The sequence below is a fragment of the Spea bombifrons genome, chromosome 8, assembly GCF_027358695.1.
Source record: "Spea bombifrons isolate aSpeBom1 chromosome 8, aSpeBom1.2.pri, whole genome shotgun sequence".
NCBI classification, from domain to species: Eukaryota; Metazoa; Chordata; class Amphibia; order Anura; family Pelobatidae; genus Spea; species Spea bombifrons.
Window position 1 is genome coordinate 17,329,048 of NC_071094.1, and position 19,408 is coordinate 17,348,455.

General features: G+C 40.4%; 2 protein-coding genes across 3 annotated transcripts in view; both read left to right on the forward strand.

The window, feature by feature from the left end:
- Positions 1-259: 259 nt before the first annotated feature.
- Positions 260-3,922, forward strand: ZBTB6 (zinc finger and BTB domain containing 6). The gene is made up of 2 exons (XM_053472750.1): positions 260-429; positions 2,205-3,922. Exon 2 carries the CDS (start codon positions 2,215-2,217, stop codon positions 3,469-3,471), a length of 1,257 nt encoding a protein of 418 aa, XP_053328725.1. The 5' UTR covers positions 260-429; positions 2,205-2,214; the 3' UTR covers positions 3,472-3,922.
- Positions 3,923-11,387: 7,465 nt separating this feature from the next.
- The window catches only part of RABGAP1 (RAB GTPase activating protein 1), a 62,069-nt gene continuing 54,048 nt past the window's right edge, over positions 11,388-19,408 (forward strand). The window contains exons 1-3 of one of the 2 annotated variants that reach the window (XM_053472747.1): positions 11,388-11,437; positions 15,646-15,830; positions 19,043-19,277. In XM_053472747.1, coding sequence (XP_053328722.1) covers positions 15,681-15,830; positions 19,043-19,277 — 385 coding nt within the window. In that variant the 5' untranslated portion in view covers positions 11,388-11,437; positions 15,646-15,680. Of the gene's footprint in view, positions 11,438-11,496; positions 11,620-15,645; positions 15,831-19,042; positions 19,278-19,408 lie in introns of those variants that run through there. The other variant, XM_053472748.1, reaches the window with a different exon arrangement.

Below are 19,408 nucleotides of genomic sequence, written 5' to 3' on the forward strand. Positions count from 1 at the left end.
GTGTGTGTGTAAATATGTATAATAATAATAATAAAGTATAATAAATATATACTATAATAATAGTAAATAATATAGTGTGTGTGTGTGTGTACATATCTATAGATAGACAGATATATACACACACTATAGTGTGTGTGTGTGTGTTGTCAAATCTCTACTCTGCTCCTGGCTCTCCCATTTTCTAAGCTCACGCTCGTTTTCTATCACGGCTGTTCCTTCATCATATGAGAGTGAAGTCACATGATCTGCTGATGTCACTCGTGACAACAGTGAGCTGTATGTCTGCTGGAAGCTATCTTTGAGATTTTTGTATCAAGTGTTTAGAGCTCTTTTAGCTCGTATTGGTGTTAATTTTTAGCTGCGTTAACCGAGTGATCCAAGCAGAACTGAGGCGGAGAGGGCTGACATTCATGGGATCAAGCGCTGGAGGTGAGATGATCAGTTGTGTATCTGATCCAAAGAGAGAATAGAGAAACACTATCAATGTGCAGGAGTACCCTAGACGATAAAGAAGACGTATCAGTAGATTTGTTGTAACATTTAGTGGGGGATAATACGATTTCTGAGTGGAGGGCCCATCAATAAGGTGCAATTGGAGACAGCTTTGCACCCAAGTGAAGCTAGATACTTTTACATTAATAGCTGTTCAAAAACGGAGATCTATATGTTCAAAAAGAAAAGAATACAAAGCCATGTACAAACAACTGTCATCACATAGCATTTTAACAAGCACAATCCAGTGATTTACAAGCTAGGCACCGTGCAGCTCTCAGTGAAGAATGATAGGAAATATAAAGGGTTAATAGTGTGGTTACATATTGATTGAAATTGCACTGTACTAGTGTGGGAGCTCCTGGCAGTATATGCAGTCCATAAGATTATTGCTTTATGTAAATGTGGTCAAGCTCCCAACACAGATGCACCCATCAGCCCCCAACCTAACGTGAGAGATTTGGCTACTGAGCTTTATGGTAACTATTTCACAGCAGGTGAATTGAGATATATTACCTGTACACTACCGTTCCTATCATGCATAGCCAGCCAAAAGCCTCCTAATGATGCTGGCTGAATATTGCTATGCATTACAATCTATGCCTGCCTATGCTGTACAACATATCAATCTATCTGTCTTACAATATACTTATTTCAGCTATACTATCTGCACAACTTTGTTTAAATCATTATAATATATATATATATATATATATATATATATATATACATACACACTTTTTTAATTAGATTTGTGTGCATCACATTTTCTCACCCTTTGTATGCTTTCATGTGTGTGTATCACAGAACCCCACAGCAATAAAACTCACAGTTATGCACAATGTGTGAGTGCCTCAACGTCGAGACATTACAGCAACACCGTTTGAGAGGCTGAGGTCGTCAGTGCCTGGCACGCCAATTGTCATCAGATAGTTAAATATAAATATTATAGTAACACGTTCCTGTTATTAAACAGTTTTACAGCTCCAATGTAAAGCAAAATTGTTTTTGGTTGATAGTAAAGTTAGAGTACCTGGTAACTTCTCAGGTCAGGCTACCCAAGCTCTCCTTCTCCTGGGAAAGCGGCTTTGTGACTGGGTGAGCCAAGCCACACGTAGATGGGATTTAGCCGCGCAAGGAATGTGATTAACCGTGCAATGGACAGTGCTAGCCCCAGATAGCATCTGGGAGTGAAAAGGGAATTGTGCAAAACACCGCTCCTCTGCCCCTGAGAGAGAGCAGAATGACACAGAGAAGCAGAACTTCACCCTGAGACTGAGTGGAGCTCAGAGAAATTCCTAGTATGAAAGTTAGATTGAGAGGCTGCATACTGTAGAAAGAAAGATATTAAAACAATTGAAAATTAGGCTAAATGAAATAAAGCAAAACCAAAACCGTGTAGTTTGTTTGGAAAAAGTTATCTTTATGTAGGACAATATGTCATAATTGTTTGTGTGTGTCTTATAGTGTGTGTGTGTATATATATATATATATATATATATATATATATATATATATATATATATATATATATATATATATATATATATATCATGCACAAACACCAAATCTTACACATAATACATTTTTAATTTATTACTATCATAAAATAGTTGTTTTAAGTATGTGTAATATATATGTGCCTAATATAGCCATATATTATATGTGATGGCTTATATATATATATAAATATATTTACATTGTTTCCCTAGGACTCTCGCAATGTCTGACTCTGACATACTTCATTTCCAATTTGAGCAGCAAGGAGATGGCGTACTGCACAAGATGAATATTCTGAGAGAACAGAATCTCTTCTGTGATGTCTCCATTTCTATAAATGATGCTGAGTTTCATGGACATAAAGTGGTGTTTGCAGCTTGTTCCACATTCATGAGGGATCAGTTCTTGTTAAATCAGTCTAGACATGTTCATATCACCATACTACAGAATGCAGAGGTAGGACAAAAGTTGCTGATGTCCTGTTACACAGGGGTTTTAGAAGTAAGAAAGAACGAACTGTTGAAATATCTGACTGCAGCAAGCTATCTGCAAATGGTTCATATTGTTGAGAAATGCACAGAAGCTCTCTCTCGCTATTTACAAAATGAACAGTGCCTTGATTCAGAGCAGCAGGATACAGTAAAAGAGGGGTCATTTGATGCAGAGATTGAGGCTTCCGAAAATCAGGATAAAGACTGTGAAATTATTGAACTGTCTGAGGATAGTTCTGGAAACATAGACTTTAATGTTAAGAAAGAGGGTGACAGTCAGGAAGAGCTGCATAGCCCCGAATCTCCAAAAAATGACCTCTCTGCTTTGGAAATTGATTACAAAGATAATGATATATGTGTTTTCAGGATGGGCTCTGTATCTGACAGTGCAAACAATGCGGACAGTGATCAGTTTCCACAGCCATGTACCTCTTCCAAATCAAATATGTATTTTTCAGAAACACAGCATTCTATAATTAATTCAACAGTGGAAAACCGCATCAGTGACTTAACAAGGAATCCATATCATGGTCTACGTGAAGGAGAGAATCAGTCTGGAATGATGCAAGGACTTCAGACTGGGGGTGAAGCAATCTGCTCATGGCGACACCAGTGTCCGAAATGCCCTCGTGGGTTTCTACATCTGGAGAACTATCTGCGGCATCTCAAGATGCATAAGCTGTTCTTATGCTTGCAGTGTGGGAAAACATTTACGCAGAAAAAGAACCTTAATAGGCACATACGTGGGCACATGGGTATCAGGCCCTTTCAGTGCTCAGTATGTATGAAAACTTTCACTGCAAAAAGCACTCTGCAAGATCATCTTAACATTCACAGCGGAGACAGACCCTACAAATGTCATTGTTGTGACATGGATTTTAAGCACAAGTCTGCTCTAAAAAAACATCTTAATTCAGTACATGGAAGAGTTGGAAGTGATAAGCCAAACCTGGACTCTATAACCAAAATCACAATTGACTATGATTAGCCTATAGCAGGGCTTTATATACCCCTGTAACGTTGTAGCTCCTACAAATATTATTGCCGAGTCCAGCATTTTTTCAGAGTTTTATATAGAAGTCTGTAAATATATATATATATAAAACAGAACCTAGGATTTGTGAATAGTTGGTCTTGACATTTCCATACCATCAAAATGACAGCTATATCAGGTATACAACTGTTAACATTTGTAGTGGTGAAATAAAAAGAAATGCATTTCTCTAGGTATTCGTTAATCCCAGTAGTTTGACAGCCACACGTCTACTGCCAACTGATATTTTGTGCTTTTTATATTGATTTGTTTATATGAAAATTGTATTGTCTGGATACATTGTAAATGGGTTGTCATACTTTGATACAAAGTAGTGCGCACCACTATTCTCCCATATGTGAATTGTAGGATAGTTGCATCTTTATGTATTATCTAAGAAAAAAAATGAATTCTAAGTTTCTCTCTCTAGAAGCACTATGTTTGTCCTTGGTAAGTTTGTCTTTTCATAACGCAAAACCCTTCTATAATGTTCCTTAATGTAAAGGACAGTTGGAGATTTACAATAATATGGATTGTGCAATGCAGATATTTTTTTAATGCAGTAAAGGCAACCGGTGTTCCATCCAATCAAGTAGTTGTAGGCATAAATCCCTCTGACGCTATTGGTCATTCTAATATTTGTGCTAGGTTCAAATACTTGCATAAGCACTAATTTATATCTGTAGTGATCACGTGAATCAATACCTCTTCTTTGGATGGTTTGGCACCAAACACAAAAGAATATAGTGGAATTCATAACACAAACACTGTACTTTTTGGGGTTTTAACAGATTTTCTCTGACCAAGAGGGCCCAATTACTCTCAGGATTACAATGAGATCCTAAAGCAAGATCACACTTCTTTTCCTGCAAGAGGAAAGCAGAAAGGATAATCATTGTCAGTTTGGTAGGCTGCCTGAAAGCTTAGGGGTAGGAAGGATAGAGAACTTGAAATGTGTGGGTTTTTTTTAAAAGAAATAATTATTTTAAATGTTGCTTCTGTATTAAAAGCATTTTACTGGCTCTTTAACATGAAATAAAACAAAGCACATCTGTCTCTTCAAAGTTCAGATTTCCTTTGGTTTTCTTTTGAATTTCTGTAATTTCTGTCTTGTGTTTATGTAGCTTGAAGTCTATATCTCGTGATGGTCATTAACATAGGTTTAAATTTTAAAATTAAGTAATTCTATATAATATATGCCAATAACTCCACACACACATCTACATTTAAGACCCCCCCTACAAGCTTAACTACCTTTGCAGGCTCAGCAGGAGGCTTATCCCTTGTTTTTCTGCTCCCTCGGACTCCTCAAAAGTTGCCTACTTCTGAGCACCTCACTCCACATACACTGCCTGCATCTGCGCACGGGGGAATTACATCATATCCATGCTTAGAATCAGTGTGCTGGGACTAGAGATGGAAAGGTCTGGGGGGGGGGCGGTTTTTCCCAAAGCCTTTTTTTTTTTTTTTCAAAAATTTAAACAAAATGGATTGTGGAATATCTTCTTCTATAATGATAAATGGCCTGATTATATGCCACAACCTTAAACTTTGGTGCTATTTTAAAGAAAAAAAATACATTAGTGGAATGATAAAACACTATTTTACCTAATGAACAGGAATGCATTTATCTTAACATTTTTGGTATCTATTATGCAGTTGGTCCTGCTTTTTACAGGATATGTTATATACAAACAGTAATTTGGAAAACCAATAGCCATTTTAAGGCCCCCCATTTAATTCATAATGCACCTTATAGAAATGATTTATGCCCCCTAGATATTCAACTCTGACCTCTAGATATGCTTTATGCCCCCCTGATATGCCAATCTGACCTCCAGATATGTCACTCTGCTTCCCAGATATGCCACCCCCCCCCAGACTTACCAATGCATTCCAAGACTTGACCACCATGCACCAGACTCCCTGGTGTCTAGTGGGGGCAGCTGGTGGATGTCTGCGCGATGCGTGTAGACAAACTCCGCTGCTGCCCGGCACCTCTTATGGGGCTTCCATGATGGAGCGCCAGAATATCATGTCACGCCGGCACCCGGTCATAGAAGACCCGGCGAAAGTAGTAGCGGAGGTTATCTGGGCGCATCGCACAGACGTTCACCGGCTGCCAGAGAGGAGGATCCAGGTCCCCTGCAGCGCGATGCTGGCTGGTACTTCGGCTTCTATGGTGGAGCACTGGAAGGTCTTGTCACACGGGCGTTCCGTCATAGAAGCCATGACAGAAGAGCCGGGTAGCGGCGGAAGTTGTCTGCATGGTGCAGATGTCCACTGGCTGCCAGAGAGAAGGATCCAGGGCTGCGGGGGACCTGGATCCTATAACTCTGCTGCTTGCCCGCAGCAGAGCTTAATGAGAGAAAAAAAACACCTGCCTGACACCCAGAACTGCATGTCCCTGCGCCAGACCCCGATTATAGGCCACACCCCCTCTGTAAAGACTTAAATTAAGGGGAAAAAGTGCAGCCTATAATTGGGCCAATATATCATGGCATTCAAATTATATTACATGAAGACCTTTATGAAAAACGTAATGTGTCCACATCCAATTGGCACAAATAATAGCATCATTTGCAATTGATGCTAAGATGCAAATCTGATTGGGCGATTGTGATCGCTCTCCCAGTCCAATTCATCTAGGAGGATTAGAGGAGATCTTTTGTTTTTTGTGTTGATGGTTTCTTCATTTATTTTGTTGCATTTTAGGGAAAGGGTGGGTACCTGTTCTTGTTGTTCCATTTGTAACAAAAATTAAAGTTTTAAAAATCAAATCAATTTACTATTTACTGAATAAGCTGTACTTTTATTTCAAGCATTAAACTTTTATATACACTGCATTTGATGTTCCCAGTGTAACAAAATAATTTCACATTTATAGAAGTATTCCACTCTGCATTTTTTCGTCGAGACCTCCCCTTTCCTTCAGCCTCAGCCTAAAGCTCCTTGTCAGGGCCCTCAGCCGATGTTCAGAGATACAGGTCGTGATTCTGGTTCGTCAGACTCGGAGAAGGGTTGGAACCTAGAGGAGCCTGAATCTCCTGAAGATTCTGCCCTATCTGTGGTCTTTAGAAGAGCTTTATGGATAAAATCCTGGTCTGCAAATAAAGCCTCCAAACATCATCTGTGTAGCATTCCCTTCTAAGGTAAAGAGTTGCCTGGGAAGGAGCTGTTTCAGATTTTATTTCTTCAGGGGAAGAGGCTGACCAACTTCCACTAAGTAGGAGGACTCAGACATCAAAACAGCGTGATGCCAGAAGCAATGTGTTTGGGGCAGGCTGAAGGGATTTTTCCATCAATGGGCTCAGGTATCTTTAGATGGTTGGACTCTGGGAATCATCTTCAGAGGATACAGTCTGGAGTTATCAGCACTCCTCCAGTGTCAGCTGCCCCTTCAGATCCTTTTCCGAAGAAAGGCGCTTCAAGATCTTATCCACGACTTTGTGAGGAAAGAAGCTTTGATCCCTGTGCCCCCGGACCAAAGAGGCATTCCCATGTCTTTGCTGTTCCAAAGTCATCAAGAGATTTCAGGCTAATAACAGATCTTAAGTTCTTGAAATGTTTTGTGTCTTACAAAAAGTTCAGGATGGAGTCAATAAAATCAACCATAGAACTTCTGTCCCAGGGAGATTTCTTGGCTACTCTACAAGATGCGTCTTCACATCCCCATCCGGAAAGAGTCTAAGAAGTACCTACGTGTAGCTATTTATTCCTCTGGTGGTATTCTTCACTTTCAGTTCCAGGCTCTCCCCTTCAGTCTTGCTTCTGCCCCAAGGGTTCTTACCAAGGTGCTATCAGAAGTTTTTCTGAGGAAAGAAGGTATCAAGGTGGTCCCCTATATGGATAATTGGCTTCTAGCAGCAAACTCCCCAGATCTCCTGACACAGCAAATACACAGGACTGTGGATTTGGTGTCCAAAAGGATTTGATATCCAGAGCTAATCTGTCTATAGAGAGTACAAAAGAGATTAGAAACCAAGCCGGACCTGGTTTGTCAAGGGCCTGTTCTCCATCCAAATGCCACGTACCTCAAGTTAACCGAGTGGATTCTGAAAGGGAGGATGGTCTCTCCGAAGAGTTTGCTGATACTTAAAGAGTAGGAAGCACATTACTAATCTCCGGTATTATAAAATGTGGAAGATCTTCTGTTCCTGGTGTTCGAGCAAGCATCTACATACGGATGACGTCTGTATTAGCAGAATCTTGGACTTTCTGCAGTCATGTTTTCATAAATGTCTGTCTCCAGCCACCCTGAAGGTTCATGTTTGCAGCCCATATTTCTCTCCTGAACAAGCAGTTGGCTAAGCACCCTTGGGTTAGTCATTTTATGAAGGCCATTTCCAGACTATGGCCTTTCAAGAGAAATCTAGTTCTCTCTCATCTGACTTTTCCTTCCTTCGAGCCCCTTCAAGATGTTCTCATCAGGATTGTGACCTGGAAGACAGTCCTATTGGTGACCTTAACATCTACTAGACATTTAGCTAAAATTCAGTCTCTCCTTATTTTAATGCCTTTTTTGCTGGTAAAGGTAGTTTTGTGCACCCCTCCGGAATTCCTACCCCAAGAATTTTCTCCATTCCATCTGCAGCAAGAGATTGTACCACTATTTTATTTGTGCAGTTCCTAAGAATGACAAAGAACACCTTCTCCATTGCCTAGACGTCTGAAGATGTTTGGAGATATACCTGCAAAGAACTACTTCCTGGAGAAGGTCATCCAGTTTATTAATTTCCTTTTCCAGAGCCAGGAAGGGTCTCGTGGCCTCTAGAACTTCCATAGCCAAATGGCTAGAGAAGAAGCTCCCTCAGGCCTTAAAGCTCATTCCGCCCCGGCTGTCGCAACATCGTGGGCCGAGGCTGCTGGGGTTCCCCATTTATCATATTTTCAAGGAAGTGTCTATAACTTTATTAGACATGATAATTTGGAGTCATACCTGATAAGTTAATTTTCCTTGTCACTTCCCAGTAGCAACTTTTTTGTTCTTCCTAAAAAGATTATTTTGTTCTAAATGTTTGATTATTTGTATTCACTGAGGGTAAGGGGCAGGATAGAGTCCTCCTTCTGACTCAGGGCAGGAACAAAAACCTACAAATTACCCCTCTCCACTACCTCCCAATGTTTTTTTTCCTTCCCTTAACAGGTAGGAAGGAGTCTGCCCTTGGAGGATATTCCTAAGAAGGCATTGGCTAAAACCAAGCACTCTGCACAGGGGAGAGATGTGTATTCATAAAGTTTGAAATGCAGGTCACATTTCTTTACACTAATACCAAAGAAGGGTTGAGTAGGGTTAATCCTATTAGTAGCTAGGAGTAGTAGTGCTGATGGGAACTGTGCAACATTGTGCTAAAAGCATCAACCTTTCAAGTATATACCTGCATCTATCCCAGTGCTCACTGCCCTAGCTGAGGGAAAAGTATATAGAGCCATAATAGCGTTGTAGATATTCCCCTTCAGGCCACAGGCTTCCAACATTTGTCCCAAGAAGTCCCATCTGACCCTGTCAAATGCCTTCTCCGGATCTAATGACTGGACCAAGGTAGGGAGAGCTGAACGATGGGAGACATCAAAGATATCAATTACCCTTCTAATATTATGTTTGGCCATTCTGCCGGGCATGAAACCTGTCTGGTTTTGTGAGACTATAAATCGTTTAATTCTTCTAGCCAAATTAGCTGCGTACATTTTTACATCTCCATTAAGAAGTGAGATTGGGCGGTAATGTGATAGGATCTCTGGATCTTTATTAGTCTTAAGTATAGGGACAATGTTAGCCCTTAGCATGTCAGCGGGGAAAGAGCCGCTCCTGATCACCTCGTTAAAGGTCATGACCAGCCTTGCTGCTAGCAGATCCTTAAATATTTTATAAAACGTATTACTATATCCATCCGGGCCTGGTGCCTTGTTAATTTGTAATTCGTTTTTAGCCTTTTTTACTTCCTCTAGATCAATGGGTTTGTTAATTTCCTCTAATTGTTCTTCTGGTATTTTAGGAATCTTTCTTTTGGAGAAGTATACTGGGGATGTTGGGGATATTGGGGATGTTCTGGATCTTTATTTATCGACTTATATAAAGTCTTATAATATTCATTAAAGGCTAATCCCTATTAGTTCTAATTCTCATAGACTGTTTCTTTCCCTTTAGTTTATTAGACAGAAGTGTATCAACTAGATTACTTTTATAATACCAGTTAATCTTCAAGTAGTGCAGTTTTTTATTCTTTTCTTCAATCCTTATTGCCCAATAACTTGCAGAAAAAGCAAAAAAAAAAAACATAAAAACATTGGGTATTTCTAAACTCAAGACAAATATTTATTTTTTTATGGTGAATTAGATATGATCAAAAATGGTATATGAAGAAAGCCCTTCTTGTCCTACAAAATCCCAACATATAACTTATGTGGGTACACTATGTGGGTACACATGGGTGAGGAGAAAATTACATCTAAACACGAACACCGCAAAAGTGCCTCGGTCCCAAAGGTAAAAAAAAACAGCCTGGTCATTAAGGGAGTAAAACACCCCAATGGAAAGGGGAGATGTAATGGGATCTCATAAAATGGTGAATGCTAATGTTATTAATGAAGATTGTATTTAAAATGTTTAGTTATCAAGGTTTTTCTTGATAGCAGCAGCAGTTGTTTGTCCCTTATTAAAATAACCTTTATTCCCTCATCAGCTGGTGAGGGCTCTACACAAGCAGCCATATTCCAATTTTCAAAATCAATTTGAGTAATTCTTAGCATTAGTGCTGGGGTCATTAGCCCCATTGCAGAACTCTTGCCAATTTAGCACCGGCGCTGACATTAAGTGCATCACGTGCCAGGAGATGTTTTTGCCTGAACACATTGTCTGTACAATAAATAGCTGTGGGTGGAGAAAGGGGCAAATTCAGTATGAAAACGTATTCATATGCATTTGATGATATGATAAAGGTGCTCTTCCACTTGCTTGTTTTTTTTTTTGATATCTATTAAATAATTACTGTATATTCCTCTCTTGTATGCATGCTAAACGAGCTTATTTTAGTCTTAAAAGGCACTGCTGTTTTTCTGTAATTTACTATGCAAATCATTTCTTATGGGGACTCTTAAATCTGCATTGAAACCAAGCTAAACTCTGCTCTGCTTACGAAGTGTGCTTGTGATTGGTTTCAGCATTGCTCTGCAAAGCAGTGTAACAAACAGCACGGTTGCGAAGCCACAGTGGTAAGTACATTAACCTATAAAGGCTGTTTTTATGGGACATATGCAAATTACATGTTTTATTCTTACTTACCTTCCTTCTACAATGCAGCACTTATCTTATAATTTTACAAAGCACCCTAGGTGGAAGAGCATCTTTATTCAGTTTATATAATGTAGAAAGCTGAAAGAAAAAAAAAATGTATAGGTGACGAATTTAAATAAAAAACGATCTTGCAGTCATAGAGAGGGACAAGGGGCACTTGGGAGATATGGGCTATTTTGTGTTTCCCATTTGAAATCTGTGCTGCGTGAACACATCCACATCTCATTTCCTGTTCTTTAGTTGTTTATATCGCATGAACCTATATTTATCTAGTCAGAATAGTCTTACACACGGACAGTACATAACGATACCTTGACAAGTTTTCAGTATTGACTGTAGGCGGAGTTCTGTTTAACATTCAACGAACATAAGTTTTAGGGAGTATTTACCTCCCCGTATTGACAGCTCTTGGCTCCCTTCTCGCACACCGCACACGGTTGGTATACAACTAAACGATACATTTCGGATCTGGCGCGACTGATCCGATTACCACAGCGTTGTCAGCTGTCAATAAAGCCTATTGAATCGTTAGCCGGATGTTTACAGTGTAGGGCCGACCCTTTACATGACACTGAAACGCATGTCGTCACTTCCGGAAGGGTTCCGTTCATGGCCTGGATCCCGGAGGTGAGAAACCTGGGGTATCAAGTGGGAGGGCGGGGGAGACGGAGGCATTGATGAGACTACCGGGATTGGTTGTTTTCTGCATGGTGATTCGGGACAGCTCCTTTGATGGCGATGACAGATCACAGCTTTGTTGTTCAGTGTTGTAGTGAGTTGTGCTATGTGACTTGCCAGATCAAGTTATGGTGAGTGAACATTGGCACGGGCGCTCGGCATTTCTGCATATAAAGCTTTCTAGAACACATATGTTTAGCGGGAGAGATCTTTATGCCCTTCCGCATCTGGAATCAACGTTGTTGACGGATATGCAAAATGTCAGCTTTGTTATTGATATTTGCTTCCGCCCATTTTATTCAACTGCTTGATATAGAGGTTAAAAACCGAATTCTTAAATATGACATGTTGTATTGGCCCGGCTACCGGTGCACGCATAGATGCAATGGGTTGTGGAATTACTGACTTCACATGTAGATCCGATCGTGCAGTGTTACTTGTGTCAAATTCCGGCTTATGATTCAGTGTGCGGCAGAAGAATACAAGCATTGTTATATAGTAGGCCTCATGTGTGTCTTTTTATCCTGCACCTATACTTAGCGTGTACAGACCATGTTCATGATTATTCACTGTGATGTGTGTTTACCCCATACTGACCCACAAGTCTCCATTCATCTGCTTGTGACTCCAGTGATGCATGTGACAGAAGAGCTCTGTATGGAGAACTTGTTTCATGTGTCATGTTTTCAAGCTCTGCTGGATATACAGTGTGCTTTATATGAAAGATGCACAGTACTACTTTTGTTTGCCAGTATACTCAAGCTCTGTATAGTTATATAAGGACTCAAAATTGGAGACTAAATTGGTTGTGAGCACAGTTTACTTAACAGTGTAAATTGGCTGCATGCATGTTTACTGCCACTGACAACCCCGCTAAAGAAGAACGCAGAGGTACTTTAATAAGCATCCTTCATAATATGAGGTAGCTGTAGCAGCCCTTCTCTGTGGTCCGATGATTCTTTCCACCGATTGGCTGTTTGAAGCAGCTAATCAGTGACAGGAAAGGGCTCCCATTGAAAGCTATAGGAGCACTTCCCATGCATGTGAAGAGATGCTGGAGTATGTCACATGCAAGGAGATGTGTCCAGCCATGCACATCTCCTGCGCAGAAAATCGCTTAAAGGGGCAAATGCATTTGTCACGGGGGCACCTCAACCATTTAAATAGACCAAATGCGTATCGTATGCACTAAAGTGCACTAAAGTAGTAAATTCCACAATATCTTACACAAACACACTGATCATGTTTTAAACACACTCATGCAAACTGATGTATGCCTTACTTAAGGCAAACTCATACTGACCTCTCTTTACCGCTATATGCATGTTTATAGTGACTCCTCTGAGCCACACTGACAAAGGCTCAAACACAAATACCACTCTCAGCCACAGGAACGCACGTGTTATTCTCAGCCAAATGACACGCTCTTAAGTGATCTCGACGGCACCTACTTCCTGAGCTATGATGGAGGAGTTATCTGAGACAATTAAAACCTATGTCTGGAAATGTCGTTGGACCTACATAGTACATTTTATTTTATGGGTGGGATTGGTGCCATAATTGTGCGATTATCCAAGTTATGATAGTAGTTACAAACTCTGTATGGAGATATCTTATCCCTTTAGCAAAGTAACCCAAATATATTATGAATTACAATAAGGGGGGATACCAAAGGTGACCAAATGGTGTGGCAAAACAAAACAAAAAAATAACAAACTATTTGCATTTTACCACGCATAACAAATAATTAGTTTACTCATAAAAAAAGTTTCACATCCAAAATATGCTGTTCCCTGGCAATTTTAGAAAATATATATTTTGTTTTATTTTGGGATAGGCATATAATAGGCCTGGGTTAAAATACATATGAGGGTATCTTTGGATACGTAACGTTTTCTTTTTACTCTTAATGGATGGATATTTTAAATTATCACTGATTTGAAGTGCAATAAGATATTTCTTTTTCTTCTGCCAATAGTTATAACACATAAGAAACAGAAGCATTAAAAAAAAAAACAGAAAAACCAATGGCAATATAAACCCTTTGCCTCCTCCCTAGGTGTTACATGAGCACAGGCTAGTATTGGTTAGACCCTTGGAAGATCAAAATAAGGCAAAAATAATTACTTTTGGGAAAGATTTGTAATCGCATCATATTAATCTATGACTTGTTCCTTATGTTTGTGCAAATCATTTTTAAAATATGTCTGTAGATGATGTGGCAGTTGAATGTATACATGGGTTATGGCTTTTGAGTCCAAATGAACACGTTAAATTACCTTTTACCAGCTTTGCTAGGTCCAGGGCTAGAGCCTGCAGCAGATTCAATGGCAGTGGAGTAAAGACGCTCACACATGTATACACGTGCACACAAAATACATGTTTGTATCTCATGTCAGGTCCAATGCTAACCGGCAGATGTGCAGTGGTTGGGAGATCTGTGCCTCAATCTCTTTTATGGCTGCCGCTACAGCCACACCAATTTCGGATGCTCCAGGTTACTGCGGGCTGTAGTTTGGAGACCACTGCTCCCAAACGTCTCGAGATTCGGGGGTATGGAGTTGAGATTCTACCCCAACAGCCCCCCAAGCGATGCCACTGCCTTTTGTAAGAATTCTTGTAAGAATGAATTTGTTGCATATTAAGTGAACAAAGTGTGTGGCTTTTGGTGCAAATCATGTTAAAAGACTGGCATTCCCAATTTAGCAACCAATAAAGTGCTGGAAAAAAAATGATAGTCTTTGTGGATGTATAATATGTCACATATCCCTCACATATTCATGCATGCAACAAAGGAAGCTTTTATAAGTAATCATTTAGAACATATTAAAACAAGTAAGGCAGCATACGTTGTTTTTATTGAGTTCTGTAATGACTCTTGCAGGGCGTTAATATGTTGAAGCCATTTTTTAAAAGTTTTTTCAAGTACCGTATTTGAGAATTGAACAGTAAAAGCAGATCGGTAGAAATGTTACATCCCTGTAGGCAATGTGTTGTATAATGCAGGCAAACAAATGTGGAAATAGACTTTCTTGACAGTCATTTTTTTTCTGGCTTTGATCAAGGGAATTGACATGTTAAAAAATATTATATATATATATAATATACTCATTGACAACTTTATTAGGTATATCTTGCTAGTACCGGGTTGGACCCTTTTTCCCGTGGCATACTTTCTACTTTCTACAATGTGCTGGAAACATTTCTCTGAGATTTTGGTCCGTGTGGACATGATCGCATCACGCTGTTGCTGCAGATTTGTCGGCTGCACATCCATGACGTGAACCACATCCCAAAGATGCTCTATTGGATTGAGATCTGGTGACTGTGGAGGCCATTGGAGTACAGTGAACTCATTGTCATGCTCAAGAAACCAGTTTGAGATGATGTGAGCTTTGTCATATGCTGCATTATCCTGATGGAAGTAGCTATTTGTGTTAACAAGCAGTTGAACAGTTTTACCTAATAAAGTGGCCAGTGAGTGTGTGTATATATATGTATATATGTATATGTATATGTGTATATATTGCTGTATTTCCATTTAAGTATTATATATATATATATATTTATTACACAGTAAAATCCAGAGTATATTTTTTTTTTGAAGTTGTCGCTTGATATAGCCATTAGAAAACAGGAGTAATATTTTATGATTTCATGTTATTTTAATGGTCAAAATTTGCTTTTCTGTCAAAAACAACGTTTCTAAGCGACCCCAAACTTGTGAATAGTAGTGTACGTGTAATACACACACACACACACACACACATTTTATAACAAACGGATCACCTCGCGCTCTCTCCTAGTATAAATGGGAAATTCAGGGTACTTAAACATATAGTGTATCTACAATCCACCTTACCCTTGGTTGCTCACCCGTGTCTAGCTAGGAGAATACTATTTCATAATCTGGCTTTGTTTGAACATGAAGTACTGATTGTCACGTGTTTTTTTTATTTTATTTATTTATTATACTCCGTATATACCACATACTGGCACACCCTTTCGAAGTTTAATGACGGTCACAGATTTTGTGAATGTGACAGTCCACTGGTCTTGCAATCATTCGTTTTTTAAAATATATTCTATCTGAATTATAGATTTTATTTGGGTATCAAGCAAAAACAGAACATTATTTGATGTACTTATTGTTCCAGAGGGCTGTTCATGAGTGGAACGTCGTTTATGAAATATGGATGACAAGGCATCTGTGGGGAAGATCAGCGTGTCCTCTGACTCGGTGTCCACCCTGAATAGTGAGGACTTTGTGTTGGTTTACAAGCAAGGGGATGAAATGCATTCTGCAAATAATGGCAGTGATGATGAGAAGACTGGATTAAAGGTGGGTATCAGCATGCAAGCATGCAAAGTGACACGGTATATGTGATTCCTACTGGATAATGTCATGAACAGAATATGAGAGAGTCCTCATGCTTTCTTAAAGTATATGTTATGTGCATTTTGGAGCATGCATCATGCTTGGATGCAGTGTAATGCTTATTTAACTTGTGCCGGTGGTGTGCATTTTCCCAGAGATTGTCCTTTTCTTCTTTAGGTGTGTTTCAAAATCAGGACAGATTGTCTCTAGTAAACAGACTGCACCTGCCATATACAGAGCACAAGTACAAAACACTTGCAGATCCTGTTCTCAGATGATTCTGTTTCAAGTCAGAACTTGAATATAAATATTGCTTACACATTTACTCTTATTACATGGTTAGAACTAACATGGGTATTGGGCTGTTTGACCATTTTGACACATATGACAAAGTTGGAACGGTGTTAAAGGGGGGAAAACGAATCTGAGAATAAATCAGATGCCATGAAGAGGTATGAAGCTTGGTGGCATTGACATACAGTACAATAGATGTAACCAGTAGCATGGTTTGAACTTTATCCATTTTTATTCTTCAGTTGGCACTCATGTTTGGACCCTTTTGGTATATGTCTGTGTGTGTGTGTATGTATGTGTGTCTATAATATATAATGCTCTAAAAAATACCCCTTGTCTTATAATCAAGGTCATCTTATAATCAGACCTCAAATAGAGGTCTGACTATGAGACTAAGATCCAGATCCCCCGCAGCGCTGCAGACAGACAGATCCTCCTGTCTGGTAACCTCAGCTGTGTCCGGAACTTCCACCGGGGCTTCTATCACCTATCGCGAGCAGCAGCGGAGGTTGTCTACGTGCGTCAGACTGGCATAAAGGGGGTTAAAAGACATATCATGGGGCACTCTGCCTCCAAAAATGCCTTATGCCCCCATATAACCCCCCCCCCCCCGAGTTACCAGTGCTTCTGACTCCATGGGGGCAGTGGGTGGAGGCCGGAGTTAGTTCCGCCGGGGCTTCTATGACGGAGCACCGGAAGGTCATGTGACTCTGGTGCTCCGTCATAGAAGCCCCGGCAGAAGTGCCAGCAGTAGTGGGGGTTGTCTGCATCCATCGAGCAGACGTTCGCCGGCTGCCAGAGAAGATAATTCCCTGCAGCGCTGAGGGAAATTCTCTCTGGCAGACGGGGAAGGTCTGTGCGATGCGCATAGACAACCTCCGTTGCTGCGAGTGCTCGGTGATGGAGGCCCTGGTAGAAGTGCTGGCAGCAGCTGAGGTTACCAGACAGGAGGATCCAGGTCCCCTGCACCGCTTATAATAGAGCAAATATTATTATTATTATTATTATTATTATCCTTTATTTATATAGCGCCAACAGTACGCAGCGCTTAATACAATACATAAATTCAAGGGATATGACAAGACAAGAATTGACAGACTAAGACAAACCGATACATTTGGTGGAGAGAGCCCTGCTTGCAAGCTTACAATCTAGAGGGAAATGGGGTGACAAACATAAGGCATAGAGGAAGGGGAGAGGTAGTGTGGTGGTTGTATCGATGACAAGGACGTTCTAGCAGCTAAGATGGTATGCTTCTCTGAAGAAGTGGGTTTTTAGATTCTTGAATGTCGGGAGGGAGGGTGAATGCTGAAGGTTCCTTGGGAGTAGATTCCAGAGATATGGGGCAGCTCGAGTGAAATCTTGTAGACGAGAAAAGGAAGAGGTGATAAGTGAGGAGGAGAGCCTTAGCCAATGGGAAGAACGTAGAGATCGAGTAGGAGAGTATTTGCTAATGAGGTCAGAAATGTACAGAGGAGTAGTATTATGGATGGCCTTATATGTCAGTACCAGGATCTTAAATTTAATTCTAAAGGTAAATGGGAGCCAGTGGAGGGTTTCACAGAGGGGGGAAGCAGAAGAGGAGCGACGTGCAAGGAAGATGAGCCTAGCAGCGGCATTTAGGATAGACTGTAGAGGAGAGAGTCGAGACAGTGGAGTTCCAACCAGAAGAGTGTTGCAGTAGTCAAGACGGGAAATGATAAGTAAATGAACCAGAGTTTTTGTGGATTCTTGGGTGAGGAATGGGCGGATACGAGAGATGTTTTTTAGGTGCAAGCGGCAGGATCTGGCGAGGGACTGAATGTGAGGGATGAAGGAGAGGTTTGAGTCAAGGATGACCCCAAGGCCTGGTTAGTAGGAGAGATAGTCGTGTTGTTAATGATGATAGAGAATTCAGGTAGTGGAGTGGAGATGGAGGGAGGGAAGATAATGAGTTCAGTTTTAGAAAGATTAAGTTTCAGGTAGTGTTGTGACATCCATGAGGAAATAGCAGTCAAGCAATTGGTAATACGGGACATGAGAGATGGAGAGAGATCAGGAGAAGACAGGTAGATTTTGGTATCATCTGCATATAGGTGATACTGGAGGCCAAATGAGTTGATTAGTTTGCCAAGAGAGGAAGTATAAAGAGAGAACAGCAGAGGGCCAAGGACTGAACCTTGGGGACACCAACTGAAAGTGGAAGGGGTGATGATGTCTTGCCAGAGAAGTTGACAGAGAAGGAACGGTTAGACAGATATGAGGAGATCCAGGAGAGACCTGTATCTCGAATGCCTATAGAAGCAAGTGAGTCTAGAAGAAGGTGGTGATCAACAGTATCGAAAGCAGCAGAGAGATCCAGTAGTATTAGAATAGAGTAATGACCTTTTGCTTTGGCAGAGAGCAAGTCATTGGAGACTTTTGTTAGAGCTGTTTCAGTAGAGTGAAGGGGTTTGAAACCAGACTGTAGAGGGTCAAGGAGGGCGTTAGAGGAGAGGAAGTTAGTGAGGCGATTGTACACAATCCGTTCAAGCAGCTTAGAGGTAAAAGGAAGCAGAGAGATAGGGCGGTAGTTAGTCAAACAGATGGGATCTGAGGAAGGATTCTTTAGAATTGGTGTGATTAGCACATGCTTGAAGGCAGATGGTACAGTTCCAGATGATAGCGAAAGATTAAATAGGTGGGTAAATGATGGACCAAGGGATGGACATAGAGACTTTGTGAGGTGTGAAGGGATGGGGTCGAGGGGACAGGTTGTTGGGTGAGAGGAAGAAAGAAGAGTGGCTATCAGGTTTTGGGGGTCATCTTATAGTCAGGGATGCTTACTTTGTGGCATATGAATGTTTGACTTCTGGTAGTCGTAATTAAAACAAATGTCTTTTGTATATTAATCGTGTCTGTAGATTGTGGGCAATGGGAGTGAGCAAGAACTTCAGAAGGAACTGGAAGATGTTCTGATGGACACACCAGGCGATGACAATAATCAACATGTAGACAACTTAGAAAGAACTTGCCCTGATGGACATGACCAGGATGAGCCATCAAATGAAGCCTCCACTACATCGTCTTCTATAAATCCGTCCTCTGTTGGCCTACAAAAACAAGACATGAGTCTCCCAGTGAAACTAGCACAACAAGGTATTACTAGTGCGTGGCTAAAAAAAATAAATAAAATAAAAAATATTAATGATCTGTGTCGTGCTGTAAATTTCCACATGCTGTAGGTTATTAGCCACATAAAACTAACATCCACTCGCTATTTTTATTTA